The sequence below is a fragment of the Rhinichthys klamathensis genome, unplaced genomic scaffold (assembly GCF_029890125.1).
Source record: "Rhinichthys klamathensis goyatoka isolate OS25496 unplaced genomic scaffold, OSU_Roscu_1.1 h1tg000635l_1, whole genome shotgun sequence".
In the NCBI taxonomy this organism is placed as follows: domain Eukaryota; kingdom Metazoa; phylum Chordata; class Actinopteri; order Cypriniformes; family Leuciscidae; genus Rhinichthys; species Rhinichthys klamathensis.
In genome coordinates this window covers 1,597,569-1,607,500 of record NW_026607081.1, presented here as the reverse complement: position 1 = coordinate 1,607,500, position 9,932 = coordinate 1,597,569, and the positions used below count along the sequence as shown (strand labels likewise).

At 42.8% G+C, this 9,932-nt stretch overlaps 1 protein-coding gene across 1 annotated transcript in view; it reads left to right on the top strand.

Annotated features, from left to right (window-relative positions):
• Nucleotides 1-8,599, top strand: part of znf217 (zinc finger protein 217) — a 13,119-nt gene extending 4,520 nt beyond the window's left edge. Inside the window, exons 2-6 of the mRNA XM_056241244.1 lie at nt 400-2,068; nt 2,492-2,614; nt 2,774-4,111; nt 6,683-6,803; nt 6,889-8,599. Coding sequence (XP_056097219.1) covers nt 757-2,068; nt 2,492-2,614; nt 2,774-4,111; nt 6,683-6,792 — 2,883 coding nt within the window. The 5' untranslated portion in view covers nt 400-756 and the 3' untranslated portion in view covers nt 6,793-6,803; nt 6,889-8,599. The remainder of the gene's footprint in view (nt 1-399; nt 2,069-2,491; nt 2,615-2,773; nt 4,112-6,682; nt 6,804-6,888) is intronic.
• The last annotated feature ends 1,333 nt before the right edge of the window (nt 8,600-9,932 follow it).

Genomic DNA, 9,932 nt, shown 5'->3' with positions numbered 1-9,932 from the left:
CTGATTTATGCTATAACAATGTTAAATATATGTTTCTATTTTGACCAATGAGTGTAGATTATCACTTGCTCTGTATTTGTTCCACTTTGACAATTTGCAGTGTGCTTAAAGTTAAACTTTTCTTTGTTCTCCAATTTACTTAAAAAAACTTTACTTAAACAGTTTACTTACAAAAACTTAAGCTAAACATCAATCCTAGAGCCCTATGTGGTTGCTAATCTTTTTAACTATCCATGTGACATCATGTTTCATCTCGAGTAACAGTACAAAACAGATGAATGCTTGTCCCCCCCCCCCATTAATTGAATCATTCGTATTTGTATTTGTAAGTGTAGTCCTGAGTTGATTGCATTCCACGGAAGTGGCCACACCTGACTTTGTCCTTTTCTTCCTTTTCAGGTTTTGCCTGTCAGGACAATTCCTCTGTGTGAATCACAAGAAATCAACTGATCGAGTTTATTTCCCATTACCTGGCAGTGACTGGCAAGCCCCGACTGCTTCTCCTGTATAGGATGGATCATAGGGGTTTACAGAAACTCTTAGCAAATGTGCTGTTCTGAAATTCACATTTGAAAAGTACCATGGAAATGTTAAGAGTATTTGGTATTTTGTTATCTCATGCATATCCTCCTTCATGAGTATTTCAAAAGAATGACTCTACTTTCACATGTCTTGTAACATTCAACATATTGTTTCGTACAAGCTTTCAACTGAAACTAAATAAGAAAATAAATTCCCAAGTAAATTCCTGCTGACATGCCTACCCACCCATTGATCCCATATGTGGAAAGTCCTGATGGACTAGGTCATGACATTCTCAGCCACAGCAGTGCAAGTATGCCTGGTACTGGGTCTAGCATGACGCCCCACGCCAGCTTGGTGGAAAAATCTGACACGCTGGCAGAAAGTAGCCTACCTCTAGACTGCATGTTTTGCGAAGAGACTTTCCTGCATCAGGAAGACCTAGGACCACACCTTCTATCCCAGCATCCCACAACATTCCATGCTCCTGCAGTGTTGCGCGTGGAAGCGGAATTCTTAACTCCCAGCGACAGGGCCCGTTCTAAGACCTGCCCAGCTGTGGTAAAGAATGAGGAGCTCTGTTGCGCTGTTTGCGGCCAGGCTGTCGCAGATGCGACAGAGTTGGAAACGCACATGAGGAAACACAAGGACTCTTTCACGTACTGCTGCGGCCTCTGTGGACGTCGTTTCAAAGAGCCCTGGTTCCTAAAGAACCACATGAGAACCCATGGTGGAAAGGCTGGGTCTAAAAACAAAAACCAGGACCTGGAGATCCCAACTACCGTTAATGACGTCATCCAAGACCAACCCCCATCACCTGTTGTCACATCGTACAAAATGTGCATGGTATGTGGCTTCTTTTTCCTCAACAAGGAAGTTCTGGCTGAGCACAGCAAAGTCCACAATCGGGAACCGGAAGTAGATGAGAACGTCTCCCTTGTCAGCCAGCCTGCCGAGGAGGTTCCTGAATCTCAGAAGTCGTTTTTGCAGACCTTACAGTTGCATCCGTCTGGAGTGAGAGAAGCTGAAAATAATTACCCGTCTGGACGCTGGATATCACAACTTGATCCTTTCAACACCTACCAGGCCTGGCAGTTGGCCACCAGGGGCAAGATCGCGGCAGGTCCAAACTTAGCCAAGGAGCTCAACGCGGACTCCAACTCTGACAACGAGGACTCTGGTTCTGAAAAAGAGGAACTGGGGGCCATCTGGGCTTCTGGCGGTGGAGATAAACCAGTCAGGCGAGGCCTAAGAAGTGAACTCAAGCCTACTGAGACTCCTTCCCCATCACCTGAGCAAAAAGGTCTGATTCGTAAAGACAAGCCAACAAACTGTGAAGAGTGTGGCAAGATCTTCAGGACGTACCATCAGTTGGTCCTTCATTCTAGAATCCACAAGAGCAGAGGAGGAGCAGAGAGCCCAACCACACCTGTAGACGGGAGGGCCCAAAGTGTTGGCTCGTGTAGCAGTTCATCTCTCGACCGAGCAGAGGAGTACTCCGAGGATGGCTCGGAAGAGGGAGTGCCAGTTGACGCCTTTAATCCAGGTATTATTACCAACGTGTTTGGTATTGCATTCACATTTTAATTAGTTTTTAATTGCTTGGTATAAACAACAAACCATCATCTGTCAGACGTTGGTCCTCATAATTGGCATCACCTTGTTAAATTATGCACATAATGCACACCATAATTACCAAAGAAATGTGCACTCTTTATTACAGAAGAAGCTACTTCTCAATGGTTCAATTGCATTTTCACACAAACCTATTTTTGTACTAGTGAAGAACTTAGAGCTCCCTCTGCTGGTCAAGAGAGGACTTTAATCTTTAATACTTTACTTAAGGGCATTCTGTAGTATGACTCATGTTCAGCTTGCAGTTTTTAATTTCTGTTATAGGTCACCATGTTGTACCATTCGAGCAATATATGTTTTGCATGTGTTAAACATGTCTCTCTTTGTCCTACAGATAAAAGTGAGGATGGATCAGGTAAAATGAAGCTCAAAATTCTTGCTCCAAGAAAATGCAGTTACTGTGGCAAGACTTTCCGCTCAAATTATTACCTCAATATTCATCTCAGGACACATACTGGTTAGTACTTGCTTGTATTTTTTTTTTTTAACAACTTATGTCTCATTAGGCTTTCTGTTTTCTTCTATTTCAGGATGAAAATAGTGTTTCTTTTGATACAGATTGTTTATTTGCTATACGGTTTATTTAACTAATGCCGTCTCTCTTTTCATTTCACAGGTGAAAAACCTTATAAATGTGAATATTGTGACTATGCTGCTGCACAGAAAACGTCTTTGAGGTACCATTTAGACAGACGTCACAAAGATAAACCTTTCACGGAAATCCCGAACATTCCTGCAACATCGTCTACTAGGAATATCATCAAGGCCATCGAACCTCCCAAGAATAATGACAAACGAGCCTTAAAACCAGCCAAACAATGGCTTGCTCCTAAACCTCTCCCTGTTAGTGTTAAACGTGAACCAGTTATGAGCCAGGCCATTATTACCAGCACAAGTCCTTTCATTCAAGTAAAGCAAGAGCATGCAAGTTCTCCTGTCGCAGCCCCTTACACCCCTGCGAGTGAGGTCAACAAAACATACCCAGTACCGGTAGACCTGAAGATGGAGGAGAAAGAGGCTTCTGAGGCACCGTTGAATCTGTCCCTCAAAGTGTCTCTTTCTGTATCTGCTACCTCAGTACCCAGAAACCTGTTACTGACCAACACATGTACCTCTTGCTCCTATGAAACACTTTACCCTGAGGTTCTCCTGATGCATAAAAAGCTCATCCACAAGGAGAAGTTGGACGTCAAGAAGAACGGATACAGGGGACCTCAGAAACAGAAACGGTACACTGGTTGCCCCCCGGCTCTTGAGGGCAAAGACGTCACTCCTTTGCCCAGCATCAACAAGAAGCATCCCCGTCGGACCAAATCCCCACTCCGGCAGCCGGAAAAACCTGGCGAGAGGGTTCCGAAACATCCACAGATGTCTAAGATTTCTCCTGCAAAAGAGCGCTGGAAAGAACAGCACCAGGAGGGTCAGCGGGGCAGGGAATCGGATGCAACCAGCTCGCTATCTAGAATCTCAGAGCAAGAATCTAGCAGAAAATTAAATGTGCCCAATGTAAATGATCGAGAGTTGTCCAAGAAGAGGCCTGGCCTGGATCATGAGATGAGTCAGAGGGCAAGTATGGGCAAAAAGGGAATGGTATGGCCCACAGATCCAGCTAGACTTTGTCTTTCAGACCGTTTCCGAAACTTGACGCAAATGGATGTCGGCGAACCCTCTAGCAAGAGACAGAAGTCCTTTGAGCCTCCGCATGCCGCATCTGGACGGCTTGGAGAGGATTTCAACAGGCTTGTGCCCTCCGGCAGAAATGCGAAAACCTTGTTGCAGGCGAACTCACCCTTGGCTTCGGTTAAGGTGACTCCTACGCCGTCTCCCAATAACATGCAGGCTGACTGGAATGTCCTCAACCTGCTCCGCACCTACACGCCCAACAACCTGGCGTCGCTGTATCACCCCGCCGCTGCAGGTCCCAGCCACGCTGTCATGGCCTCACCTGGCCCTGGTAAGTATTTACTACACGATTTTTAGGAAATGCTCATTAGGTAATGGAAGAGATCTGTTTATACTCAAGAAATGAGAGCAAATATAAGAATTCAACAACAGCTTTTTCAGACTTTGAGATTAGATGGGATAAATAGGCGAATCTAACTAAAAAAATATGTTTGACACATATTTCAAGTAAAAACGTTTTAAAGGGATAGTTCACCCAAAAATGAAAATTCTGTCAGTAATTTCTCACCCTCATGTTGTTCCAACCCCGTAAGACTTTCGTTCATCTTCGAAACACAAATATTTGTGATTAAATCTGAGAGCTGGATCACTCCTCCATAGGCTTCTTAGGGGATCGAAACTGGCCGGCCCAAAAGTTATGAAAGACATCGTTAAAATAGTCCGAGTGACTACAGTGGCTCAATCTTAAGTTTGTCAAGCGATTCAAACTATTAATTTCCTTCTCTGTGGGCCTCGAGTGAGTTCACGTAGTGAAACTGTGCAAAGCTTCTGTGTTGTACGTCACACGTAGGCTCACTATTGGCCGACGCTGGTCATGTGTGAGATGCTCACTCACTCGAGGCCCACAGGGAAGGAAATGAATAGTTGAATAAAGTCGTTATTTTTGTTTGTTTTTTGCGCACAAAAAGTATTCTCGTTACTTGATAAATTTAAGATTGAGCCACTGTAGTCACTCGGACTATATTAACGATGTCTTTCATAACTTTTGGGCCGGCCAGTTTCGATCCCCTAAGAAGCCTATGGAGGAGTGAGACAGCTCTCAGATTTAATCAAAAATATCTTAATTTGTGTTCCGAAGATGAACGAAAGTCTTGCGGGGTTGGAACAACATGAGGGTGAGTCATTACTGACAGAATTTAAATTTTTGGGTGAACTAACCCTTTAATATAATAATTCAATTATGTAAAAAAAGAAATATATATTATATATATATATGTAAAAAAAAAATTATGCAACATATACACATACACTCACCGGCCACTTTATTAGGTACCCCATGCTAGTAACGGGTTGGACCCCCTTTTGCCTTCAGAACTGCCTCAATTCTTCGTGGCATAGATTCAACAAGGTGCTGGAAGCATTCCTCCGGGAGTTTGGTCCATATTGACATGATGGCATCACACAGTTGCCGCAGATTTGTCGGCTGCACATCCATGATGCGAATCTCCCGTTCCACCACATCCCAAAGATGCTCTATTGGGTTGAGATCTGGTGACTGTGGAGGCCATTTTAGTACAGTGAACTCATTGTCATGTTCAAGAAACCAATTTGAAATGATTAGAGCTTTGTGACATGGTGGAAGTAGCCATCAGAGGATGGGTACATGGTGGCCATAGAGGGATGGACATGGTCAGAAACAATGCTCAGGTAGGCCGTGGCATTTAAACGATGCCCAATTGGCACTAAGGGGCCTAAAGTGTGCCAGGAAAACATCCCCCACACCATTACACCACCACCACCAGCCTGCACAGTGGTAACAAGGCATGATGGTTCCATGTTCTCATTCTGTTTACGCCAAATTCTGACTCTAACATCTGAATGTCTCAACAGAAATCGAGACTCATCAGACCAGGCAACATTTTTCCAGTCTTCAACTGTTCAATTTTGGTGAGCTCTTGCAAATTGTAGCCTCTTTTTCCTATTTGTAGTGGAGATGAGTGGTACCCGGTGGAGTCTTCTGCTGTTGTAGCCCATCCGCCTCAAGGTTGTGCGTGTTGTGGCTTCACAAATGCTTTGCTGCACACCTCGGTTGTAACGAGTGGTTATTTCAGTCACTGTTGCCCTTCTATCAGCTCGAACCAGTCTGGCCATTCTCCTCTGACCTCTGGCATCAACAAGGCATTTCCGCCCACAGAACTGCCGCTCACTGGATGTTTTTTCTTTTTCGGACCATTCTCTGTAAACCCTAGAGATGGTTGTGCGTGAAAATCCCAGTAGATTAGCAGTTTCTGAAATACTCAGACCAGCCCTTCTGGCACCAACAATCATGCCACGTTCAAAGTCACTCAAATCACCTTTCTTCCCCATACTGATGCTCGGTTTGAACTGCAGGAGATTGTCTTGACCATGTCTACATGCCTAAATGCACTGAGTTGCCGCCATGTGATTGGCTGCTTAGAAATTAAGTGTTAACGAGCAGTTGGACAGGTGTACCTAATAAAGTGGCCGGTGAGTGTATATATATATATATATGTAAAAAATATGTAAAAAAATATGTATGTGCTCTCAAACCAATCAATCGCACCAAAGTTAAAAGGTTGTCTGTATAACATATTTGTGTTTATATAATATTAATTTATATATATATATATATATCCTTCACATCACGTTAATGTGAAGTGGCAGCTTAATTGTCGTAAATAATGTCACAATACAAAATATCCTCATGTTTCAATGGTATAGTTATATTTCAAGCCTCTGAGAAAATGTAGGCAGTACCTTTCAAGAGCCATTTAAATATTTTAGACTTCACCATGGCCTCTTAAATGGTCTTGGCAGTTGTTTAGTCAGGATGTGGTCTGGGATTATGACTGAACACTACCCCATATGCTCCTCTCTTTAGGGAGCAGGTCCTTGATCTTCCCTCATTACTCCACTAGTATGACTCAGAGGAGAATCCAAACCAGCCCTCTGAGTAATGAACGCTGTGGACCTTCAGATAAGAGCTCTTAGAACTATCCAGGGTAAATGTCTTTGGCAGACCTTGCTCTCATTTCACAGGTATTGCGCTGTGGTCCATGTAGCTAATCGCATTGTCTCTCCTCACAGCTTTGAAATATGCAGAGAAAACGGGGATGTGGTCGCCAATGGTGGGGTCCACAGCTGGGAGGAAAGTTGAAAGGATTTGATGTTGCTCAAAATGTTCTTCAGACACTACCGCTGAAGGGTTTGATGTGCTGGAAGGATGAACTGTGGGGATTCGGGCCGCCAGCTCTGCAATAGCCTTGGCTGGAAGGCAGAATGAACTTGGACTGCAGCCTTGAACAGTGTTGTTTTGATTCAATTTGCATTCCATTATGGCAATAGATTCATCTGTGGTGCACTTAACACAAAGCTGAACGTCTGACATGCATGACAGTTGACTTGTGAATCTGTTGTGGGTCGGTGGTTTATGATGGCCTAAATACTAATCAAACCGCAGGCCCAGCAAGTGCCTCCATTACTTTTTATTCAAAGCCTACATGCTTTATCTACGAGTGGACGGCACTGACCAAATAAACGAGGAGGGGCGCTGTGTTATTTTTGCTTTTCTCTAATTGTGTAAGATTGTCTATATTGTTAATGTTTAACATCTCTTTTACACTTTACAGGTCAACTTTATGCTATGCAGAGAATGGGAAATCTATCATTTCCAAAGTTATAAATCTTTTCATTTGTACAAATCGAGCTGCTGTGTTACTGTCTCGGATCCGAGACTTTTTGAAGCAATGGTAACGTACTGTGTACTGTTGCGTAGGTACATTTAAAAGAAAAAAAGAAATGCAGGGACTGCATGGAACCTCTTTCACTGTGACAAAGACATTCATTGGGATCCTCAGGATTGAAGAGAAACATAACTGTGATATTGTGCCGCCGCTGCTGAGCAGTTCTGCCAAATGTGTGGTGAGCATTTTGTGTCTTGCTGGGTTTTTTTTTACCTAATAATCAATTGTATTTATTTTCAGGCAAGTGTATTGGTTTAGTTGGTTGTCATTGCGTGTTTGTGGAATAGTGGCTAAAGCACGTCATGGTTTCTGTTACTGTCTGCGTTCAGTATACTAACTCTTACTCCCTGAAGATGTTTGGCCACCGGAGAGTTAACTTATTTTGTAATGTTTTAGGGGCTTTCATGAGCTGAAGCAAATGCATTGTATTTCCTTGATAATAATAAACTTGAAGCGTTTTTTTTTTTTTTTGCTTCACCCCACAATGAGGAATTTCCCCTTATTTAGTTATTTTTGTGAGTTGTAGATCAGTTAGGCTGAGTGATGGCTGTCACTGTGTTTTGATAATGGATTTCGATTAGTCAAAAACCAACGCTGCCTATTATGCAGGTTCGTTGTCTCTCTGGTTTTTGTGTGCAGTATTTCGACTTTCAAACACACTGAATTGGGTTTGTGTAGGTAGTTTGGTTTAGGATGTAGTGACCGCCATGTGTAAATTTGTTTGTAGTTGTGCAAAAAAAAAAAATTCTCTAGAGTGTATTTCTTCCCATTTTAAATTTTTCTTCTTTCTTTTGCACTTTCACTAAGTTTCTCTTTAGAGTTCCTTTCTTGTGGTAAGGTTGTCACAGGCGTGCAAAAATATTGAAGCTGGATGATGCTTTTTCTCCCTGTCTTTGTCCATTGTTTCATGAATGATGCTGTTATTCTTGGTCTCTAACAGAATGTGTAATTTGGATTCCCAATCTTGTAACCCACCTTGTTATTAAGCCAGGTGTATTCCAGGGCCGAGGCCCTTTCTAGAGGCAGAATAAAGCAGTTGTGTAAACTGTAAGAAATGTCAAATTGTCCGTTTCATTTTCATCTGAGGAATACTAAGGTGAGTGAAATGTTTTTAAAATCTTGATTGTGGATGTTTATTAGATATTAAAACGTATATTATATGCTTAATTTGGAGTCCTGATTTGATGTACTGTACTTTTTTTGCATGCCAAGTAGTCTAGACAAATTAGTAGCTAGTAAATTTGTGGTAGTTACTTTACTTTTTTTTCATTTTTCTTTTCTTTTTCATAAATGTGTCACATTTGGACTTAATGTTGCTAGAAATGAGGTTCCTATTATTTATGCAAAATAAAAATCCTTAAGATTTTGAGTTGAAAAAGCAATATGCCTTGGACATGACTAGTACAGGGGTGTCCAGTCCTGCTCCTGGAGGGCCACTGTCCTGCAGAGTTCAGCTCCAACCCCAATTACAGACAGGTGTGTTGAGCCGAGTTGGAGCTAAACTCTGCAGGATAGCCTGGGAAAACCCAGACGAACTTCCGGCAAATTTGAGATTTGCTCTGCAAGTCAGTCTGGCCAAGAGCCCATTCCAGCCCATTTCCAAATCGAGGCGTTAAGGCGGGCTTTACACGAGGATGATGATAGCTCTGATTGGTTTTAGGTCTATCCAATTGCGCCCAGAGGCATTTCAGCGACGTCCGTTGGTGACGCCCCTTTGAAAATGGGCTGTGAATGAACCTTCCCCAGACCCACTCTGTTACAACTGGTGTCAACTAGGCTACCTGGACTGGGTTTATTAAAAAATGTGACTTCACTGGCAGAACACTAGAGGGCAGTATGTACAAGCATGTGAACAACTGCTGGTGAAACCATGTGCTTCTTGCTTTATTTGATACCGAGACACAATGAACTCTTCACACAAAGAGTTATGAGGTCTTGTGTAGATAAAATAACCATTCGCCTTAATTCGCCCTTTTTGACTGAAGATGACTTTATTGCATTGAATAATTATCTCTAGCATCTTCCATTTGAGGCCCAAATGCTTTTATTAAACAGCTGTGGACTAGCAATCCTTAATTTGCTTTGTTCGTCTTCATTCCTGGCCATGCATACTGGATCAGAGGTGACGGCGTGTTGAACCTGGCCGAGCGCATCCCAGTGTCTGTCAACAGCAAATTATATAGGACAGTATCCAGCACATTAAACAAGAGTCTTTCACCCCCTCCTTTTCTTTTTGACTATAGCACATCTGCTTGCTGTCTGCTCCCCAGGGTCAGTGCTGTGTAATCTATTGCATTAGCTCACATTAGTGCATATCGCCCATGGGTTTCAATAATCACAAACGCAAAATGAGCATTTCACTTAGTATCACCCTCATATGCCCCTCAA